Genomic DNA, 24,283 nt, shown 5'->3' with positions numbered 1-24,283 from the left:
AAATATTGAAAAATATTTGATATTTATTTAATACATAAAATCGTAATGTCTAAGTCTCAGAATAGAACAAAGCATTTGAAATTAAGGAAGCATTAGGATAAGTACTTATTGCATTAATGGACCTCTCATGTATTTTGTGCTTTTTAGGTTACAAAGACTGAATACACATTTCCATGTGTAATCTTTCTAATTATTTGATTTATCAGTATGGCAATATTAATATTTCAAGTACCTGGGTTATCTTAATACATGGTGGGTTCTCTAAGTGTACCAGCGACACTTGCCTTTATCAGGTTGAACCAATAAGAAGCTTTGCAAGATTGACAACTGGACATGAAAATAAAGAAAAAATGAACTTATAGCACCTTTCATGGCCTCAGGACATCCCAAAGTGCTTTATAGCCAATTAAGTACTTTTGAAGAGTAGTCACTATTTGACTATGTCGTTTTATTTGTAATAGTACTTGAAGGTCAGCTGGTTTTGCATAAGGCTATACCTCCAATATTTTTTTAAGGTAGATGTAGCTGTATGGGTCACAGCAGACCTATAAATGTCAACTGAATTTCAATAATAATGATTAATAGGCTGAAAACTCACTGGTTTCTGTTTATGTAGATCTAGAAAATGCTACTGTTTCTGAAAACTATAATTACCTCAATGGTAGTCACTGAACATTCTCCTTTAAAGATAATGATATAGTGAAGCACAACAAGTTCTTATTGTAAGCATGTTCTCTGACAAATAGGAGGTTTTGATGAAGCATCTCTACCTGAAACATTAACCATTTCTCCTCTGTTTTGATACCGTTGGGCCGGCTGTATATTTTCAACTGTACTTATTTCAAATTTTCAATATTTGCAGTTTTTTTCATTCTCATTGTTATCATAGCCATACATACTCAACCTAAAACATTCACAAACATGTTTCGTGTGCACATGTGTGAGTATGTGTTTACTGCAGGAAGTGTATGAAACAAAATCTTTCTCTCCACTTGACCACTACTTCTTAAAAGAAAGTCATAATGGCTAGCATCTCACCTTCAATAATCCAGGTTGATTAGGGGAATAAATGGAACTTAAACATGTTTCCAGCAATTTATGTTTCCATTATGAAACTAACACATTGTTTAACCGGACTGAAAGGAAATAGTGACTACAACAGTGTGTGTCTTTTAGCTGCTGGCATTAAACAATGAGATTCAGTTTTAATTTTCTTGATTATCGGGCCTTTGAATTTTGATCTGTTGAAAAAGATTTGAGTAGCAATAATTGATGATACGTGTTAGATGCCACTTTGTGCTCTCAACTGCACTGACTCCATAGATTCATTACAAAACTCCAACTGATTCTAATCAACACATAGGTTAATAACTGCAAATACAGAAAATTTTGAGTTAAATTGGGGCAAATGGTGGCAAAGGGTTCTCATTCTTATATTGATAAACAGTGCTATAGGGATATGATTGGGAGATGTGCTGTTGTACAGCAACATATGTGCCCATCCCTTTCTTTGACAAAGCCCTGCACCTGTCATTCATTTAAGGACATTTCTTTGATTAGATTCCTTTTAGAAAATAAGACCAATTTGTCAAATAATACACCGGTTCGTACCTCAAATTTTCATTTTACAACAAAATATACAATATACAGTTTTTAATTTATATGTTTTAAGAGAACTTGACTAAAGTGGAATAGATGATTAGAAGGCAAGTCTCCCACAGCCACTGGCACGAGCTATCAAGAATATCCCTATTTCCGTCATGCTACTGTTCTTACGGACGCACAGATACTTAGTAATTAAATTATCCTGGGATTCTAAATTTTGGGGGGAAATCCCATGTAATTAAAGTAACCCATTTGACTATGACTATCATGACAATATTAATATGAATAACTGCCACCTTTGCTCAAGTATAGACGACTGCAGATACTAAATTGTAATAATGCTACAATAGACATTACTATTTTAATGTCGCTATGTCACCATGAAGGAGCCATTCAATTAATGAGTAAACAATATTCAAAAGAAACTTTAACGACACAGAAATAGAGTGAGATTTCTCCAAGCCAGATGACATTTACCTCGTTTGAAACTGAAAAGCAATTTTGTTTGAAACATACATAAAAGCATTTAAAGAATGCAAAAACAGACATTCTTTTTGAAATCTGCAGCTTACATTCAATTAACAGAAATTCTTGGATCAACGACACTTAGAAAACAACTTCTTTTTATTTACACTTAAGGGGATCTCTCAAGAAATTCATTTAAAAAGAAAAATTCTGCCCCTCTATGCATAGTTACAATGGAGTGCACACATTTACATTTCTGATACCACTATTCTAACTGCGAACCATTTTTCCTCATAGACAATTCATAAAAAAAGTTAAAGTGGGTAATTATTTCTTGTAGGACTTTTCATCTTAAGCTTAGAGTCCTCTTATTCTTCTTGTTTTTAGCCACTTTTCTTGTTACTTTCAATGTTGTTTCAATAATACATTTATAAATTACTGCAATTTGCACACTGCCAATTCTTGGATGTTATGTGCAAGGCCCACCTTTCTAAAATAATAAGGTTTTGCTGAGTAGCTAGAAGTTCTTCATATATTTGGACAAGATACCAAGTTCACTGATGAACTTACAAATAGGCAACGTGATGTGCATATGTTGATCAGTACAGAAATGTCCTCAAATACTGTACCAGTTCTTTCACTGAACAGTCTTTGATAAGATTTTCTTCCAGTTAAAAACTGTACAATAGGCACTATTTAAATGATGACTTCCTTTTCCAAGTAGTTGTTCTGGATTCCTATGGAATCAGAGAGTCAGTATGGTCTCCAGACAGACTCATCAATCCTCCCAGTGGAAGTCAACACAGTGGGGGAATTGCTATGGCTACCATCAGCATCTACACCATCATTTTGGTTGGGCAGGTTGGGATTAAGGAGCGTACTGCCAGTTGATGCACTGGTACAAGGTGGCAGCATTCTGGAGGGTGAGCGTTCTCCCCCGGCCACCATGGAGAATTGGTAAGATCCAGAAGAGGTGCCATAGTAGAGATAGGGTGCACTGCTGGTCTGGAAGGGTCCACTTTGATTTGGGGATGAGCCAGGATAGGGTGGTGGCAGGTAGGTATGATAGTGTGTAGCCGCAGACATACCCAGAGACATGCCAGTTGTAACTGGAGTTGGTGTGTAGGTGAAAGTGGCTGGGTAGTGCATTCGGGGATTGGAGAAACGGCTCTCTGTGAGGGAAGAAAGCCCAAACTGTCGTGGGTCTGAGAAGGGGCCAAGGTCTGTAGCACCTACAAAAGAAAACAGAGAAAAAACACGTTATATCTTACAAGTTATTCAAAGAGGCACGATTCTTGTTGAGAAACATTCACAAACCATCTTTCAGTGCTATAGGCATTTAAAAGTAATGTTGAAATTCACATCTAAACATCATTGCATCACTTGTGCTGCTGTCATTGTAAAAATGTGACTATTCTCTCTAATAACAACCACATTTAACACTGTAACTTTGGTGCTTCTTACATTCCTCTAGTATTGGTTTCTATGTGCTCTGCTATGTTTTACTACTCCTAGGATAATGTACAATTTGTTTCATTCGAATATACTAGTCATGGAATTTATTACGGCTAATGAAATTTCTTATTCAGAAGTTAAGAATTCAAAAAGTTTATGATTATGTTACTTCCTGGAAATCAACTGAGGATTATCACTTGCTAATCCTTCAGTGTAGCCATCATAGCATGAGAACTACATACATTGGCTGTCAGCAGAACATGCACCATGACACCTCTGGTGACGAGTAAAAGCGACCCAGAATGGATTAAAATCACTCCTATCACTTCCATGGCACACATTGAAACGCTATTGAGAAGATAGGACTGATTTCAAGGCAGAAATCTCAGTTTGAGGTTCAGATCAAGATTATGCACTGCTCAAGCATCACTCTCACAATTTATGATGTCACCTGAACCTGAGATTACTGCATTGGATATGTGTTATTCCCTTTGTATTCATGTTTGTTGTGCCTTATGTATGGACATGTATTAAATTCTTATACAAATATGTATTTATTGCATATGCTATAATCCTATGGATGGAACAGAGAAGAAACAGACTGTAGGATTGTTAAGTGCACTATTCCATTTGGGCAGTTGCCATGGCATGGTAACAGTCAGTGAGAGTAGCCCCGGAGACAAGCCACTACTTTATTGTGACCACATATCTCTAGCTGCCCTCCTTCATATGTAGCAGAAGGAAAATTGATTACTGGCTCCTCCACCACTTCTAGAACCAATGCTGATCTATGTTTATACAATAGAGGGTGCACACTTATGGAACCAGTGATAAAGGTAGATTACGTGGGCCATCTAAACTTGCAGAAAGCTGAGAACTGTCTAAAATGGTCACACAAATAGCTGGCAAATTTAGAGCACTAGCCACTAATGAGACTCAAATACTTGAGCAGTAATATGAGACCCAAAGGGAATATGTTTGATTAAATTCCAAGAGCATTTATGAATGTTCTATATGTAATACTGAGGCCTTTTGTAAAAAACAAAAACAAAGTTTTTTTTCCAAGGACCAGTCAAAAATGAATCCAAAGTTCCCATCTGAATCTTTCATTTTAGTTTTTACATTTATTTTACATCTATTGTACAGATTTACACCCTTGTTTTTTTTAATTATTCTAAGTATTTAGAAATTGCAGGTTTGTTGATTCTGAATCTATGAAGTAACATACAGAATTTCAAAGACAAATTCTGTTGCCCTATTTATGAAGCTTTCTCTGAGGAGCCAAAGAAAAGTGTGATACAATGAGCAATATGTGTATACTCTGTTGGAGAGGGAGCTATAAATAACATGTATTAGGTATCAATATATCAAAAGATTTTTAATGAGGTTCTACTGTACTGTAGCTTTAGGCTAACAAAGTAAGTACAAAGCTCGTTGTGTATGTGGTCCCCACAGTTCTAGTTAAACAGAAGTTGGGTAAACATCTTAGAACTATTTTCAACTATATTTTTCCTGGAGGGAGTAAAGTTTTTTTCTGTAATTAATATATATGATTTGTTGAAACACATTCCTGAACCAACTTTAAAGGAAGTCTGCACATAAAACTGAATGGAATGCATTATTACTTATTAGTTTGTGCCTAAACAACAGCAGATATCTTAGGTAAGGAATGCGATCCTTTCTTCAGTATGTCTGGTATGCCCACTCTCAGCATTCTTTCACTTAGGGGGTATGGGGTGTGGCCAGTCATGCTTAGAGACTTCCCTCCTACATCCTGTCTCTGTAACCCAACCTCTGCCAGAAGTAGGTGCCAGCAGCTCTAACTTATATGCAATGAAAGAAGTCCTACAAACAACTGAAATTAACTTTAACGCCATATACGGGTTTAGTGGGGTGGGGGGGGGGGGAGAAAAACTATTTTAACAGCTAAGGACAATGCCCTGCCCTTCCCCCCCACCCCAATCTATCCGAATCGTTCCAAGAGTTTTATCATGTTTTTTTTCCATGTTCTATGCAACAAGAGGCAACTTTAATATACATTAGGCACACAGAATGCCAAGTTTTTTCCAAACAGGGTTAACTCCAGAAGTGGTCATATTGAGAGCTTAAATGTTTAGCAGCCCATCAAGCTATTACCTCATGCTATCTTTTACACCCCATAATTCTAGATATGTCAAAACTACCAGCACTGCAAATCAATGTTGACCTGTTTCAATCAGTCACAAGCCTTTACACAGCTAATAGGACAATCTCCTTCTCTCTTTCCAAGGTACAAGGAGACAAACTATTGTGCAGAAATGGCCATTCCCTTTTAAAATGTATTACAGCTCTAAGTATTTGTCAATGTTTACATATACTATTCTACAAGAGGATATGACTTAGCCTGCTATTTGCCCAATTATCCTGTCCTGCAGTTTTATTATGCTGTTGCTGTTAGGTGCTTTATTTTGCTATGGTTTCCTATTTCATTTTGTAACAAGTTACAATAATTAACCATTCCCAACCCCACCCCCAAATTTAACCCTTTCTTTCACTTCTCTTTTTTTGAATGCACTAACTCATGCAGAGGTGCAGTTTCATGGGTATGGAGAGAGGGCAATAATTCTAGGGCACCTTCCTTACATGTCCATTCTTTACATGTGAACCAACTGATTTTCACAGCCTCCACCCGGCAGGAATGGGGCTGCACCAGATCAAAAACAGCAGTGTGCTACCTAATCCTGATATGGCTGCCGTCATTTCTGACCATAGGTGGAATTGGCTGGCCAGAACGCCCACCTGTTTCAGCTGGGAGCCTACTTTTATTATGCAAGGCGGACTCCGACCGGTTGTAGGAGCCCAATGCAATTTTGAGGTACAAATGTACAGACTATGTGTCATTGGCACTAGGCACTGAGTGGTCTAATTAAAGGAACCACTGCTGGCTGCTCCCGAAGTAGACAATTAAAAGTTTTGTGTATGATTTGTGTGTGTCCAGGAGCAGCAGGAGGAATTCCTCCTGGCCGCACAAATATTTTCTGGACTGCCACGGGCGCAACTGTGCTCCTCCCTTCGATTGTTTTCCCTTAAACATAGAACTTCTGGCTTGGCTCGTGGAGGAGCCGCCGGAATTCAACCCCCCCCCCCCCCCCCCCACCCCCGACTGGAAAACTGCCAGCCATCAAGATGACTTGGCCCTCTCACTGGCAACAGTGGGCTGGCAGCACAGTCGCACCACCCAACCGATATCTGCTCAAAGTCAAAATCAGTCCCAGTAAGTCTCAGTAGGCTATTTACCTGCGGAGATACCACAGCTCAGCCCAATTCAGTCCTCACTGATGTGTACATGAGCATCCATTCCAGCAGGGGCCACTAGACAGTAATCAGGGACAGGAACATTAGTTGAATCTCTCTCCTTTTTAATCAGTGATGCGTAGGCTCACTTGCCACCCTCCACAAACTTGAGCTCATCCAAGACTCTGCTACCCGTATCCTAACTCGTACCAAGTCCCGTTCACCCATAACCTCTGTGCACACCAACCTAAATTGGTGCTCAGTCCAGTCATCATTATAGGCAGTCCCTCGGAATCGAGGAAGACTAAAGTGAGTCCTTTGGTGGCTGAGCAGTCCAATGCGAGAACCACAGACCCTGTCACAGGTGAGACATTCGTCAGGGGGGGGTGGGACTGATTGGCCGCCGCTCCTTCGCTGCCTGCGCCTGACCTATTCATGCTCGCGGCATTGAGATTCGAAGAGTTCAACGACCTCCCGGATGCACTTTCTCCATGTAGGGCCAGGGACTTCCAGGTGTCAGTGGTGATGTCGCACTTTACCAGGGAGGCTTTGACGGTGTCCTTGTAACGTTTCCGCTGCCCACTTTTGGCTCGTTGCCATGAAGGAGCTCCGCATAGAGCAATTGCTTAGGGAGCCTCGTGTCTGGCATGTGAACTATGTGGCCTGCCCAGCGAAGCTGATCGAGTGTGGTCAGTGCTTCAATGTTGGGGATGTTAGCCTGGGCGAGGACACTGATGTTGGTGTGCCTGTCCTCCCAGGGGATTTGCAGGATCTTGCGGAGACATCATTGGTGATGTATCTCCAGCGACTTGAGGTGTCTTCTGTACATCGTCCATGCCTCTGATCCATACAGGAGGGCGGGTGTTACTACAGCCCTGTAATCCATGAGCTTGGTGGTAGGTTTGAAGGCCTGATCTTCGAATACTCTTTTCCTCAGGCGGCCATAGGCTGCACTGGTGCACTGGAAGCGATGTTGAATCTCCGCATCAATGTCTGCCTTTGTTGATAAAAGGCTCCCGAGGTATGGGAAATGGTCCATGTTGTCGAGGGCCGCGCCGTGAATCTTGATGACTGGGGGGCAGTGTTGTGCGGCGAGGACAGGCTGGTGGAGGACCTTTGTCTTAAGCGTAAGGCCCATGCTTTCCTATGCCTCGGTGAATACAGCGACTATATCCTGGAGTTCAGCTTCAGAATGTGCACAGACGCAGGCGTCGTCCGCATACTGCAGCTCAATGATAGAGGTTGGGGTGATCTTGGACCTGGCCTGGAGGTGGCATAGGTCAAACAGCTTCCCACTGATTCTGTAGTTTAGTTCCACTCCAGTGGGGAGCTTGTTGACTGTGAGGTGGAGCATGGCAGTGAGGAAGATCGAGAAGTGGGTTGGAATGATGACGCTGCCCTGTTTGACCCCAGTCTGGACGTGGATTGGGTCTGTAATGGAATCACTGGTAAGGATCATGGCCTGCATGTCGTCGTGAAGCAGGCGAAGGATGTTGACTTTTGGGGGCATCCAAAACAGAGGAGGGCGTTCCATAAACCCCCACGGTTGACAGTGTCAAAGGCTTTTGTAAGATCGAAAAAGGCCATGTATAAGGGCTGGCGCTGCTCCCTGCATTTTTCCTGCAGCTGCTGCGCTGCAAAGATCATGTCCGTTGTGCCCCGTAGGGGATGAAATCCGCACTGTGATTCCGGGAGGAGCTCCTCGACCACAGGGAGAACTCTAGCGACAACCTTCCCAGTGGCTGATAGCAGGGAGATTCCCCTGTAGTTACCGCAGTCGGACTTGTCCCCCTTTTTAAAGATGGTCGCGATCACTGCATCTCTGAGATCTCCCGGCATGCTCTCCTCCCTCCAAATGAGACAGAGAGGCAACAGCGCCTCTCCGCCATACTTAGCAGGAATTCCATCCACACCCGTAGTCTTGTTATTCTTGAGCTGTTTTATGGCTTTGCCTACCTCGTGCAACGTTGGGGTTTCACTGAGGTGGTGGTGGGTCGCATGCTGTGGGATGGAGTTGAGAACACTCGAGTCAAAGGCAGATCGATAGAGGAGATCTTCAAAGTGCTCCTTCCAGCGGGCCCTTACAGCCTCGGTGCCCTTGATGATTGTTTCCCCATTCTTGGCCAGGAGTGGGTGGGGCCTTGGGAGTTTGAACCATAGATGGCCTTGACTGCAATGAAGAATCCTCGCATATCGTGGCTGTCGGCCAAGTTGTTGTATCTCCTGTGCTTTCTCCAACCACCACCTGTTCTTTAGGTCCTGGGTTTTTGTTGGACTTCAGCCTTGAGCCGTCAGTAACATTGCTTTGCAGCTCCCAAGTTGGGTTGTTGCTTGAGGCTCAGAAATGCTCTGTGCTTACAATCTATTAGTTCTTGGATCTCCTGATCTCCTGATCAAACCAATCCTGGTGTTTTCTGGTTGAGTAACCAAATGTCTCTTCACAGGCACTGGTTATGGAGAGCTGGAGGGCAGACCAAGTGCTGTGGGCATTCAGCATCTCAGGGTCATCAAGGCACGCCAAATTAGCTGTTAGGCGCTGGCTGTATAATGCTATCTTAGCTGGGTCTTTAAGTGCCCCGGCATTAACTTTTTTGCGGCAATGCTTCTGCTGTCCCCTCTGCTTTGGGACTATGTTTATATTGATGATGGATCGGATTAGGCGATGGTCCGTCCAGCAGTCGTCAGGAGTAGGGTACCGCTGGAGCTGGCTTTCCCTACCCCCTCTCTGCCAATCATGCCTCCCCAAAGGGCTGCGTCTTTGCAGACCCTGGCATTAAAGTCACCTGGGAGGATTAATTTGTCGCCCGTGGGGACGCGGGCCAGGGATTTCTCGAGGTTGGAATAAAAACCCTCTTTAGCCTCATCCGTTGCATCGAGTGTTGGGGCGTACGCACTGATGACTGTGGCGCATTGGTTCTGGAATAGGATAAGGCGAAGAGTCATGAGGCATTCATTAACCATGCAGGGGGAGTCTTTGAGGCGGTTGACCAGTTCATTTTTGACGGCAAAGCCAACTCCATGAAGGCGGCGTTCTTCCTCTGGTTTACCTTTCCAGAAAAAGGTGTAACCTCTACCATGTTCCTTGAGCTGGCCTTCCCCTGCCCGCCGGGTCTCGCTTAGGGCGGCGATGTCAATGTCAAAACGTCTAAGTTCCCGGACAACTATGGCGGTGTGGCGTTCCGGCCTGTTGCTGTTGGAATTATCTATGAGGGTCCTGACATTCCAGGTCCCGAACTTCATATTAGCGAAGTGGAAGATGCCTGTGCGTGAGTTCTTTTAACATGGGATGGCAGCTGCACACCGGCAACCACACGGGCTTAGCTGAGCAAGATCTTGGTCCAGTGGCAAGGGTGTCCAAGACGACTGGAGACCAGGCACAGCTATATAAGTCTAATTGCTTACGGCGAGATGCTGGTCGCAAGCTCGCCGTCGAATAGCACCATTGATGGTAGATGGCCTGAGGCTTGGTTGGGGGGACAGGCATTGGGAAGGTCAGCTGTCCGCTGGGGTTCCGAGGGATGTTTTGGAAAGTTTCCTCCAAGGTTAAAAATTTCCCCCGAGTTTTCCAAGTTGTTTTAAAAGTTTAAGAGTTTAAAAGTCTTTCCAAATTATTAAAACAAAAGTTACACAGGCTGATTGAAGGTTTAATAAATAGATTAAGAGTTGATTAAAAGTTAGAGAAAAAAAAGTTCTCCAAGTTGATTAAAAATGTAAAAGTTTTCCCGAATTCTTTAAGAAGTTTAAAATTGATTAAAAGTTTAAAAATTGAGTCCCTTCGGCCGGTTCAGCGTCCGTGCATACCAACCTAAATTGGTGCCCAGTCCAGTAATGCCTCCATGGCCTCACAGTTCCCTATCTCTGTAACCTCCTCCAGCCCTACAACCCGCCGAGATTTCTGCGCTCCTCCAATTCTGACCTCTTCCCCATCCCCGATTTTAATCGCTCTGCCATTGGCGGCCATGCGTTCAGCTGCCTAGGCCCTAAGCTCTGAAATTTCCTCCCTAAACCTCTCTGCCTCTCTCTCCTGCTTTAAGACATGCTTTAAAACCTACCTCTTTAACCAAGCTTTTGGTCAACTGTCCTGATATCCTTATGTGGCTTGGTATCAAATTTTGTTTGATAACACTCTTGTGAAGTGCCTTGAGATGTTTTACTATGTTAAAGATGCTATATAAATGCTAGTTGTTGTTGTTAATGTGCTTCTACCTGAAAGGCAGCTAAATTTAGCACACATCAGGAATTCAACTTGAGATCTTCCTGGTCTGTATGGCTCACTTTCAATCCACAGGGTGCACTTATCCACTGAGGTGCCATGATATTTGTCTACTAAGGAATACTTCAATCAGGTAATTTACAGAATTATTACTTTACACTTTAAAATAACTGGCTTCATCAGATAAACCATAACAAAAATCTTTTCCAGTAATTTTAAAATACACTCTTCAAAGTCCAAAGGAAAAATTGCTGTGTGTTTAAGAAGGCCACACAAGTTGTGGCACAGTTTCACATGACCAGTACATCACTCCCCAGGACCTATTGCCCAGATCTGCTCCCTGAAATGCTTCCAGTGAGTGCGTGAGTAGGAACCCCTTCAGAGGGAATAGAATGAATCGGAAAGACATATGGAAACGTTTTCATTGAACTGTTTCCATGAAATTTTTAATGAGCCAAAGCCCTTAGATGTGGTTCAATGCCTTAAATTAGCAAAATAAAAAGGACAAATCCTCTTTCCCTTTCAATCCATACTCTACTTTAAAAAAAATTAAAAACCACTAATTGCTTGTGGTTCAACAATAGAAAGACATTAAAACAAGACCTTCCTCCTAAAAATAGAACAGTGCTCTTCATATTCCTATTCAGAATCAATAGTCTTTCTCCCAGTCAGATTGTCTCCTTGAGTCACGTTATGTAATTTTTCATGTGGAAACAGGCGGGAGGGTTCAAGACTTAATTATATGTGTGGTCAATTAAAATTGCTGCCATCAATTATTCATTTTGCCAAAACCTGAAGCGAACTGCCTCTAGGATATAACCAGACATTATATTTTGTCTTAGAGTAGTAGAATTAGAAATGATCAGAATTCAAAAACCATGCAATTACAGATCATTGTGTCTGGTCATTCAAATTTATCTGCATTTATATTTTGGAGTAACAGAAGACAACATTTTTAACAGATGAATAAAAAAACAGGTGGAGGGTGTTCTGGTAAGTAGTGAGAAAGCTGCTTGAACTTGCTGTGAATTCCTACAGTCCATTTTTAAACATTACTTAGTGTGGCATTCCCACTTGCCAAGAGATGTGAAGAGGGCAAGACAGTCTGTCTGCAGCTCATTGTCTTTCCCTTCTGTTGGTCAATATGTAGAATAGGATTGGCACAGGAAGCTGTAAAGAAGCCCACTTCCCACTCATCTACCTGTTGGTTATATGGCCAAGACATAGATGGCAGATGAGAGCGATTATAAGGGAGATGAAATACGTCCCAGGTCTGCTTCGACATAACTAATAACATCGGAAAAATCTCAGATTTTGTTTCTAGAGAAAGCAATGTAAAATTACAGCTAATTTCCATGAGTTCCATTAAAAGCACTAGCTGATTTTACAGTGTTGGCCTTCTTGATTACTATAGTTATTGTGAAGTCTCAAAGTCATAATAATGGTTTCATTTCCATCTTACGTTATATTGTTAGTTGGAGGCACTCACTTCTGAGTACAAAGTATACCCTTCAGCTTCCTTCTGTCATATACAGTGAGCGCAATCAATTCTACAATACATGAGAGGAAGTTGAGAGACTACACTAAATACAGAGGTAGGTTATACAAGCTCACATTCTAAAGCTATTATAAATCATTAATCCATTTGAAGGAGGGATAATTTTTCAAGAGGAAACAGGTTAAACATTTATTTTAACTATTAGATGTGTAAATCTTGTTTTTTGTCAAAAAAAGAATTCCATCTCTTCTGCTCAGATTGTTTATTCATAGGATTTCTGTCCTTTTGCCTATTTATTGGAGGATTTTGATTTCTTGGCTGTGGCTAAACACTGTAGCAGTAGTGACAAGTGAGAGCTGCCACCCCTCCCCCTTAAGAAACATTCAGACCTATCTGTGGACTTCTGTCCCACCAAAACAAGAGATCAGCAGAGGAGCAGAAATTGAGGCTAAAGGGCCCAATTTATGAATATGCACTCTGGTGAGGCTCCCCAATGGAGCATGCATTTGTAAATTTAATCCTTAAACGTTTTCCTTCCTGGGCTGCATAGTGGTGCTGAGCATTGGAGCACAACCATTCAATGCCCCTCAATGGAGAATTCGAGCCTCCAGCTTGCTAAACAACAACAACTTGTATTTACATAGCACTTTTAAATAGTAAAACGTCCCAAGGTACTTCACAGGAATATTATAAAACAAAATGTGACACTGAACCACATAAGGAGAAATTAGGGCAGGCTTGGTCAAAGAGGTAAGTTTTAAGGAGCCTCTTAAAGGAGAAAAGAGAGGCAGAGAGGTTCACGGATGCATCAAGAGGCCAGAATTAGAGAAGTCAGATATCTCAGGGGATTGTGGGGCTGGAGGAGATTACAGAGATAGGGAGGGGCGAAGCCATGGAGGGATTTTAAAATAAGAATGAGAATTTTAAACTTGAGGAGTTGCTTAACAGGGTGCCAATGTAGGTCACCGAACATAGGGGCGATGGGTGAACGGAACTTGGTGCGAATTAGAACATAAGATCATAAGAAATAGGAGCAGGAATAGGCCTTACGGCCCCTCGAGCCTGCTCCGCCATTTAATATGATCATGGCTGATCCGATCATGGACTCAGGTCCACTTCCCTGCCCGCTCTCCATAACCTCTTATTCCCTTATCGTTTAAGAAATTGTCTATTTCTGTCTTAAATTTATTCAATGTCCCAGCTTCCACAGCTCTCCGAGGCAGCGAATTCCACAGATTTACAGCTCTCTGAGAGAAGAAATTTCTCTTCATCTCAGTTTTAAATGGGCGGCCCCTTATTTTAAGATTATGCCCTCTAGTTCTAGTCTCCCCTATCAGTGGAAACATCATCCACCTTGTCAAGCCCCCTCATAATCTTATACATTTTGATAAGATCACCTCTCATTCTTCTGAATTCCAATGAGTAGAGGCCCAACCTACTCAACCTTTCCTCATAAGTCAACCCCCTCATCTCTGGAATCAACCTTGTGAACCTTCTCTGAACTGCCTCCAAAACAAGTATATCCTTTTGTAAATATGGAATCCAAAACTGCACGCAGTATTCCAGGTGTGGCCTCACCAATACCCTGTGCAACTGTGGCAAGACTTCCCTGCTTTTATACTCCATCCCTTTTGCAATACAGGCCAAGATTCCATTGGCCTTCCTGATCACTTGCTGTACCTGCATACTAACCTTTTGTGTTTCATGCACAAGTATCCCCAGGTCCTGCTGTACTGCAGCACTTTGCAATCTTTCTCCATTTAAATAATAACTTGCTCTTTGATTTTTTTTCTGCCAAAGTGCATGACCTCACACATTCCAACATTATACTCCATCTGCCAAATTTCTGCCCACTCACTTAGCCTGTCTATGTCCTTATGCACATTTTTTGTGTTCTACTCACACATTACTTTTCCTCCCGTCTTTGTATCGTCGGCAAACTTGGCCACGTTACACTCGATCCCTTCCTCCAAGTTGTTAATATAGATTGTAAATAGTTGGGGTCCCAGTAGTGATCTCTGCAGCACCGTTACTGATTGCCAACCCAAGAATGATTTATCCCTATTCTCTGTTTTCTTTTCATTAGCCAATCCTCTATCCATGCTAATATATTACCCCCAACCCCGTGAACTTTTATCTTGTGCAGTAACCTTTTATGTGGCACCTTGTCAAATGCCTTCTGGAAATCCAAATACACCACATCCACTGGTTCCCTTTATCCACCCTGTCCGTTACATCCTCAAAGAATTCCAGCAAATTTGTCAAACATGACTTCCACTTCATAAATCCATGCTGACTCTGCCTGACCAAATTTTGCTTTTCCAAATGTCCTGCTACTGCTTCTTTAATAATGGACTCCAACATCTTCCCAACCACAGATGTTAGGCTAACTGGTCTATAGTTAGGACATGGGCAGCCGAGTTTTTGAATGACCTCAAGTTTACGTAGGGTAAAAAGTGGGAACCCAGCTAGGATTGCATTTTGAATAATCAAACCTAGAGGTAAAAAAGGCATGGATGAGGGTTTCAGCAGCAGATTAGCTAAAGCAGGGGTGGAAACAAGTGATGTTACAGAGGTGGAAATAGAAACATAGAAACATAGAAAATAGGTGCAGGAGCAGGCCATTCAGCCCTTCTAGCCTGCACCGCCATTCAATGAGTTCATGGCTGAACATGAAACTTCAGTACCCCCTTCCTGCTTTCTCGCCATACCCCTTGATCCCCCGAGTCATAAGGACTTCATCTAACTCCCTTTTGAATATATTTAGTGAATTGGCCTCAACTACTTTCTGTGGTAGAGAATTCCACAGGTTCACCACTCTCTGGGTGAAGAAGTTTCTCCTCATCTCGGTCCTAAATGACTTACCCCTTATCCTTAGACTGTGACCCCTGGTTCTGGACTTCCCCAACATTGGGAACATTCTTCCTGCATCCAACCTGTCCAAACCCGTCAGAATTTTAAACGTTTCTATGAGGTCCCCTCTCACTCTTCTGAACTCCAGTGAATACAAGCCCAGTTGATCCAGTCTTTCTTGATAGGTCAGTCCCACCATCCCGAGAATCAGTCTGGTGAATCTTCGCTGCACTCCCTCAATAGCAAGAACGTCCTTCCTCAAGTTAGGAGACCAAAACTGTACACAATACTCCAGGTGTGGCCTCACCAAGGCCCTGTACAAACAGTAGTAACACCTCCCTGCCCCTGTACTCAAATCCCCTCGCTATGAAGGCCAACATGCCATTTGCTTTCTTAACCGCCTGCTGTACCTGCATGCCAACCTTCAATAGCTGATGTACCATGACACCCAGGTCTCGCTGCACCTTCCCCCTTCCTAATCTGTCACCATTCAGATAATAGTCTGTCTCTCTGTTTTTACCACCAAAGTGGATAACCTCACATTTATCCACATTATACTTCATCTGCCACGCATTTGCCCACTCACCTAACCTATCCAAGTCACTCTGCAGCCTCATAGCATTCTCCTCGCAGCTCACACTGCCACCCAACTTAGTGTCATCCGCAAATTTGGAGATACGACCTTTAATCCCCTCGTCTAAATCATTAATGTACAATGTAAACAGCTGGGACCCCAGCACAGAACCTTGCGGTACCCCACTAGTCACTGCCTGCCATTCTGAAAAGTACCCATTTACTCCTACTCTTTGCTTCCTGTCTGACAACCAGTTCTCAATCCACGTCAGCACACTACCCCCAATCCCATGTGCTTTAACTTTGCACATTAATCTCCTGTGTGGGACCTCGGCGAAAGCCTTCTTAAAGTCCAAATATACCACATCAACTGGTTCTCCTTTGTCCACTTTACTGGAAACATCCTCAAAAAATTCCAGAAGATTTGTCAAGCATGATCTCCCTTTCACAAATCCATGCTGACTTGGACCTATCATGTCACCATTTTCCAAATGCGCTGCTATGACATCCTTAATAATTGATTCCATCATTTTACCCACTACTGAGGTCAGGCTGACCGGTCTATAATTCCCTGCTTTCTCTCTCCCTCCTTTTTTAAAAAGTGGGGTTACATTGGCTACCCTCCACTCCATAGGAACTGATCCAGAGTCAATGGAATGTTGGAAAATGACTGTCAATGCATCCGCTATTTCCAAGGCCACCTCCTTAAGTACTCTGGGATGCAGACCATCAGGCCCATGGGATTTATCGGCCTTCAATCCCATCAATTTCCCCAACACAATTTCCCGACTAATAAAGATTTCCCTTAGTTCCTCCTCCTTACTGGACCCTCTGACCCCTTTTATATCCGGAAGGTTGTTTGTGTCCTCCTTAGTGAATACCGAACCAAAGTACTTGTTCAATTGGTCTGCCATTTCTTTGTTCCCAGTTATGACTTCCCCTGATTCTGACTGCAGGGGACCTACGTTTGTCTTTACTAACCTTTTTCTCTTTACATACCTATAGAAACTTTTGCAATCCGCCTTAATGTTCCCTGCAAGCTTCTTCTCGTACTCCATTTTCCCTGCCCTAATCAAACCCTTTGTCCTCCTCTGCTGAGTTCTAAATTTCTCCCAGTCCCCAGGTTCGCTGCTATTTCTGGCCAATTTGTATGCCACTTCCTTGGCTTTAATACTATCCCTGATTTCCCTAGATAGCCACGGTTGAGCCACCTTCCCTTTTTTATTTTTATGCCAGACAGGAATGTACAATTGTTGTAATTCATCCATGCGGTCTCTAAATGTCTGCCATTGCCCATCCACAGTCAACCCCTTAAGTATCATTCGCCAATCTATCTTAGCCAATTCACGCCTCATACCTTCAAAGTTAGCCTTCTTTAAGTTCTGGACCATGGTCTCTGAATTAACTGTTTCATTCTCCATCCTAATGCAGAATTCCACCATATTATGGTCACTCTTCCCCAAGGGGCCTCGCACAATGAGATTGTTAATTAATCCTCTCTCATTACACAACACCCAGTCTAAGATGGCCTCTCCCCTAGTTGGTTCCTCGACATATCGGTCTAGAAAACCACCCCTTATGCACTCCAGGAAATCCTCCTCCACCGTATTGCTTCCAGTTTGGCTAGCCCAATCTATGTGCATATTAAAGTCACCCATTGTAACTGCTGCACCTTTATTGCATGCACTCCTAATTTCCTGTTTGATGCCCTCCCCAACATCACTACTACTGTTTGGAGGTCTGTACACAACTCCCACTAACGTTTTTTGCCCTTTAGTGTTCTGCAGCTCTACCCATATAGATTCCACATCATCCAAGCTAATGTCTTTCCTAACTATTGCATTAATCTCCTCTTTAACCAGCAATGCTACCCCACCTCCTTTTCCTTTTATTCTATCCTTCCTGAATGTTGAATACCCCTGGATGTTGAGTTCCCAGCCCTGATCATCCTGGAGCCACGTCTCCGTAATCCCAATCACATCATATTTGTTAACATCTATTTGCACACTTAATTCATATTTAACAAATAGGTGATCTTAGTTATGGCGTAGATGTGTGGTCAGAAGCTCATTTCAGTGTCAAATGTGACACCATGGATGCAAACAGTCTGGTTCTGCTTCAGACAGAAGTTTGGGAGAGGGATGAAATCGGTGGCTACGGAATTAATTTGAGGCGGGGACCGAAAACAATGGCTTCAGTCTTCCAAATATTTAATTGGGAAGTCACTGAGTTGAGCCATGCTGGGCCTGAAGGCATTGTGCAGTAGCGACAGTATCTCCCTGCCTGGTCAGTACCTCAATCCTTCTGGCAGCCAGCCAGATGGGACATTGGCAGAGGATTGGGAGCAAAACTATTTCCCACCAACCTGACATCAGAGATATGAGTCAAGTGAACCATTTTGTTAATTAAAAAAGATCTTGTTTGATTAAAAGAATATTAAAGAAATAATGGCCCAGAATTTGAAGTTCGCCGTTATTCCGCCTTTGAAACTGACTGGAACGTTGGGATTTGGCGCATGTGGAAATCCTGAAGTTGGGGTTGTCATTGACAGCTCCAAAACAGGCTGCGCTGTGCCCTACCACCGACCCCACTCCCCCACAGAGCCGGCAATCTGTGTAATCAGCTAAAATCATTGTAACTGGCAAAACTTCAGCTTTTCCGCATTAAGTACAGTTAAAATCCCTACCAAAAGTTAGACTCAAAGGGCTAGAATTTCCAGTGCTTCACTGCCCGGTTTCTCGGCGGTATTGGCCGTTTTGGGCAATAACCGGGTCGGCGTAAATTTGCACAGCTGAGTTATGCCGGTGGTTTCGATGTACTGTTGGGGAGTGGACCGTCGGCGTGCACCGTCCACAGATCGCCATGGCGCGATTTTTGGCTCAGCGGTGACCCGTAGGTAAGTTGAAAAAGAAACGCCCAAGAGAATCAGTGGAGCTGGGTTGTAGGTAAGTAGCCCTGCAAGAAAAGGTAAGTAACTGTTTTTTTACTAATTATTTTTAAATTCTCTTGCAGTGATTTAAGTGAAAAGGGTCCTCCGAATGTTTTTCTGATTTTTTATTTTATGTTTTTTGAAAATATATTTTTTGTGTTTTTCTCCTCCTAGGCCCAACCCACAGCATCGGTGTAAATTTTTAGTAAATTTATTAATTACAGCCCATTTTTTTTTTAAGAACCGCCCAAGATTCTATTTTTCCGTAAAGAATCGGGGTGTAAGGTCCATTTTTTTCGATGGGCGGATTTATTTCTTTTTTTGGGGGTAATTTTTCGGCGGCAATAATTTTGGGAATCTTAGCGGTCTTTTGGGTGGCAATCGGGTGCTGGCGGATTGTTTGGAAATTCTAGCACAAAGGGATTAGGTGTAACTGGGGTTTTGACAACGTATTGACTGCTAAACAAAGGTTATGGGTCTGGAAAACTAATTTTCATTTTGTGCATTGTGAAACTTTTCTATTTTAATAAAAAATAAACATTTTAAGGAACTATTCTAAAATTGTTTTTAAATTGCTTTTTTAAAGTTTGTCCATCTTTATTTCAAGTTTGCCTTTTCCCCATAAGAGAGCCCCAATCTTCGTTTTGCTCCTTCTAACAATTAAAAAAAGTTAGGGCTTACTCACTTCCTTGTTTGCTGTCTATGAGAATTCTGCGTTTTGATTGGCTGCTTAGACAGCCTGTTGATGTCACAGCAGTTCACACTAGGAATCCGACTAACTTTTGTTAATTTGAATTGAAGGTCGGAAAACCCAAAGTTCTCGATACAGAGATTACAAGATCCTTGTGCAGAGCATACTTCGGGGCCAGCAGTGAACACCTTCATTTCGCTACTGACTGCAAATTCCGGGCCATAAATTCTGTTAAATGTCTCCAGTTATAATAATTCCCTCTGTGCGTTAGCTTTAACAAATCCATTACAAGCGTTTTGCTTGTAAAGGTATTTATAGATTCTTTTAAACTAACATGCTGAGGAACATATCAAGATAAGTGTTCATTCCTTCCACCAAACACAGGTGCTCCACTGCATACTTCATTTAACTTGCGAGACCACTTATTAGACACTCGGCAGCCCCAGCAGTCAATGTGAACATTTTTCGCTGTTGTACTTGAGCTAAATGTATATTTCTTTTTCTCTTCATTGGGTAACTGCAGCAATGACGAGAAAGTTTCAGCTTGTTCAGCTTTAGGTTTTTCTTTAAGCGCTAGGAAGACATTCGGACCGAGTCTACTTCAGAACAATGCTCCTGCCACGAAACGGTCAAAAAAACTTTGAAATATTGAAACCTCCAAGCTATGGTTCAATTTGTGGCTGCAGAAGTCCAGGGCAATGATGCAAGCTGAACGATTTGTCTTAGGTTTTAGTTCAGAGAATAGGAAAAGCTGTGATGAAGATTATCTGGTGAGATCTCAAACAGATGTTATGGGAAGTGCACACATATATGTAAATCAGGATGTTGACAGATAATGTCTGATTTATGTTGGTCTTAATCTTAGTCAGCTTTCTCTGATGGATGACTACAGCTAAGAAAAATGTTTGTACGCTGTGGCAGACACTTCAAAAACCTTTTCCATTTCAAAAAAAGTAACAATTAGACTATGGGGATGGATTTACCTCCTTCCGCCAGAGTAGGGTCGAGGTGGGACTTCTGGCCTGGCTTCATCGTGACCGTCACCCATTCTCCTGCGTCAGAACTCTTTATGCATGCAGGGCGAGCTCCAGGCTGAATCCCTGCAAGCAAAAGGGAGCCTACTATTGCCGGAGGAGGAGAATATGCCAGAGGTGCTGTGAAGATCCAGTGACAACTTTAATGTTAGGCCTCCTACTGAGCTGAGGCCTAACAAAAGGCCTGCGGAAAAGGAGGTGCGCCCACTGTCTCTCCGAGGCAAAGTCTAGTCCTTTGCAAATTGGAGCACAGGGCTTAAATGTGGCTGATTGCATTTGATGAAGCAATGTTTTGATTGGTCTGTTGAGACTTTTTTTTAAAGTCTATAAATCTATCGATGGCGAAGTATGAGTAAAATTCTGGGCAACCATAAGGATAGTTACTTCTTCCCTCCAATATTTAATTATGCGTCTGTGTACATTATGAAAGTTTTGACCATGGCCTTATTTAGGTTTAGCTGTACACTTTGTGCTTGGAGATAATGGCCCTGAAATTTCCCAAGGGTTCTCCTGATCTCCTGCCATAACTTTAGTGGGATGTCAGCAGAACTGCCAGAGTAACATCATAAATGGCCATTTCCAAAGGATTTCTGCCGATCTCCTGCCGAAGTTACAGCAAGAGATCGGAAAAACCCCTGTGAAAATTAGGCGCCAACATTAGCACCAAATGAAAATTGTCCTCTAGGCATTTTTATGTATATTGTTAGGTTAGAACAAAAAGTAATTATATTATACACCATCACTAGTGCAAACTCAGCCATGTTTTGATTCAATTTGTGCCCAAGCTGGAAAATAAAACATTTTAATCACTGTCTTGCAGAATAGCACAGAATGGCACTAAACAAATGTTTCTGAACGCAACATAAAATGGGGTGTAAATTGCGGCCTCTCTGGGTGCGTATGATGTGCCCACATGCCTGAAGAGGTCCCGCAAGTTCTGGTTAGGCACGCAAAGTGCATGATCCAAATCCAGAACTTGCGATCTCGCGGACGGAGAGTTGGACTAACTCTTATGACAAAAAATATTTTTTTGTATAAAACATTGAATTTAATTTAATTTCTATTACTTTAAAAAAAAGTGGTGTTCTTTTTATTTATGTGTGCATTTTCTTTCTTTTTAGAGATATTCTCATTCATAGTAATGGGAGCTCAGAGCTCCCATTACTATCAATGAAAATACTCATCATCATCATAGGCAGTCCCTCGGAATCGAGGAAGACTTGCTTCCACTCTTAGCATGAGTTCTTAGGTGGCTGTACAGTCCAATACGAGAACCACAGTCTCTGTCACAGGTGGGACAGATAGTCGTTGAGGGAAAGGGTGGGCAGGGAGCCTGGTTTGCCGCATGCTCCTTCCGCTGCTTGCGCTTGATTTCTGCATGCTCTCGGCGACGAGACTCGAGGAGCTCAGCGCCCTCCCGAATGCACTTCCTCCACTTAGGGCGGTCTATGGCCAGGGACTCCCAGGTGTCAGTGGGGATGTTGCACTTTATCAGAGAGACTTTGAGGATGTCCTTGTAACGATTCCTCTGCCCACCTTTGGCTCGTTTGCCGTGGACAAGTTCCGAGTAGAGTGCTTGCTTTGGGAGTCTCGTGTCTGGCATGCGAACTATGTGGCCTGCCCAGCGGAGCTGATCAAGTATGGTCAGTGCTTCAATGCTGGGGATGTTGGCCTGGACGAGGACGCTAATGTTTGTGCGTCTGTCCTCCGAGGGGATTTATAGGATCTTGCGGAGACATCGCTGATGGTATTTCTCCAGCGACTTGAGGTGTCAACTGTATATGGTCCACGTCTCTGAGCCATACAGGAGGGTGGGTATTACTATAGCCCTGTAGACCATAAGCTTGGTGACAGTTTTGAGAGCCTGGTCTTCAAACACTCTTTTCCTCAGGTGGTCGAAGGCTGCACTGGCGCACTGGAGGCGGTGCTGGATCTCATCATCAATGCCTGTTCTTGTTGATAGGAGGCTCCCGAGATAAGGGAAGTGGTCCACGTTGTCCAGGGCCACGCCGTGGATCTTGATATCTGGGGAGCAGTGCTGTGCGGCGAGGACAGGCTGGTGGAGGACCTTTGTCTTACTGATGTTTAGCGTAAGTCCCATGTTTTCATATGCCTCGGTAAATACATCGACTCATTGTGATTGGTGGTCCAGGCCCATGTGATCCCAGGAAGCGCGTGGGCCTGTATGCTGGGATGTGCAGCTAGGTCTGGGACCCGAAGTCTACGTTGGAGCAAGACCACCGGGTACCTTGGGATTTTTTTTTGTGGTCGGAAATTTTCTGTGGCACTTTGGTTGCCGTGTTGGAGGGCACAGTAGGTAGTAATGGCTGGTGCCCTTGAGAGGCTTTGCTGTGTCTCAAATAAGTGAGTTGGAATTCTAATCAGTTAACATAATTTTTAAAAAAACAAGTTGGCACACCACACCCTTTGTTGTGCATCCTGGCTGTTGTGCTGGCCAGGTAAAGCAAAATAAAACTTCCTGTTTCAGTGGCACATGAAGAATGTTCTTTTTGCAGTTGCTCCGGGTGTAGGATGCTTTTGACAATTAGAACTGGATTGCAGCAATAAAACCGGGTCTGACATATTATACCCGAGGTTGCAGTTTTAAATAGAGGTTATATTCAGGAATTATGAAAGGAGTATTCAACCTGCCTTAAGGCAAATCAAATGTTGGTGCAATAAAAGCCGTAACAATTTATGTCTCCTGTATACTATTACCTAATAACATAATATGTAGAATTACCCATAATTAACTGCAGATTATTTCTCAATTAACCTGCAGCGATATCATAATATGTACTCGTACGTGAACAGCATCACACAAAAACAGCACAAAGATTGGAATTGCTTCTGCGATAAAAATTGTCAAAAAACATAGCATCGAATCCAACTGTATTGTAAGCAATAACTTTTATATTATATAGTGATTTCAAAGAGGTTCGGAAGATAATAAACTACTAAAGCATTGATCTCTTGGTTTATGATATATCTGAAGCCCTTGATTAGATTACTGCCATTGAGCCGTTATTTACATATACATCCCAACATTCAATGGGGCAAACACAGAGAGAGATCATGATTTACTGGTGTGACAAGGTTATTCCACTTATGTTTGCTTCAGTCCTGTATTGTTCCCTGCTACATTGCCTTGGGTCACGGTTAGCCTAGACTGAATCCTCTGTGTATGAGGGATTGCTGTGGTTACATTACCACAACTCAAACCCCACCTATCTGTAAACATGTGGGACACAAGGTGAAAGGAGATTCTGTCGTCCTGCTGAGTGAGGCTCTGTTTACACAGCCATGGATTTTGAATTAATCTGGGGTGAAATTATGTGAAGTTTTTATTTGTGAATTTAGAGAGAACCTAAAGTGCCTGCTGTCGTCACCATTCTTCATATGGAACTATTTTATTCTGTACAGAACCTGGAAGAGATTTGGACCAGTCAATAGGAGGCTTATTGGAGATTCAAAACAGCAACTGCTTAACAATGTGAAGCTTGTAAAGTTTTTCAAATACTTTAAAAATATCACTGAACCAAACAACTTAAATATGTTCTAAATATAACATACAGTTCAAATGCAACAGCTGTTATAGGGTAATTATCTCTCATCTGCTTTTATTTCAATATAAAATATGTAAAAATGCTTTTCATCTAACACTAAACCAACTTTTTTGAAAAAAGGGAATTCT

The 24,283-nt window shown here is 42.5% G+C and overlaps 1 protein-coding gene across 2 annotated transcripts in view; it reads right to left on the bottom strand.

The window, feature by feature from the left end:
• Positions 1 to 2,211: 2,211 nt before the first annotated feature.
• The window catches only part of runx2a (RUNX family transcription factor 2a), a 231,270-nt gene continuing 209,198 nt past the window's right edge, over positions 2,212 to 24,283 (bottom strand). For both annotated transcript variants that reach the window (XM_070885190.1, XM_070885189.1), the window contains one exon: positions 2,212 to 3,302. In XM_070885190.1, coding sequence (XP_070741291.1) covers positions 2,824 to 3,302 — 479 coding nt within the window. In that variant the 3' untranslated portion in view covers positions 2,212 to 2,823. The remainder of the gene's footprint in view (positions 3,303 to 24,283) is intronic.

Source organism: Pristiophorus japonicus, chromosome 7, assembly GCF_044704955.1.
Source record: "Pristiophorus japonicus isolate sPriJap1 chromosome 7, sPriJap1.hap1, whole genome shotgun sequence".
NCBI classification, from domain to species: domain Eukaryota; kingdom Metazoa; phylum Chordata; class Chondrichthyes; family Pristiophoridae; genus Pristiophorus; species Pristiophorus japonicus.
Note: the sequence above shows the minus strand (reverse complement) of the source record. Positions and strands in the feature narration are given on the sequence as shown.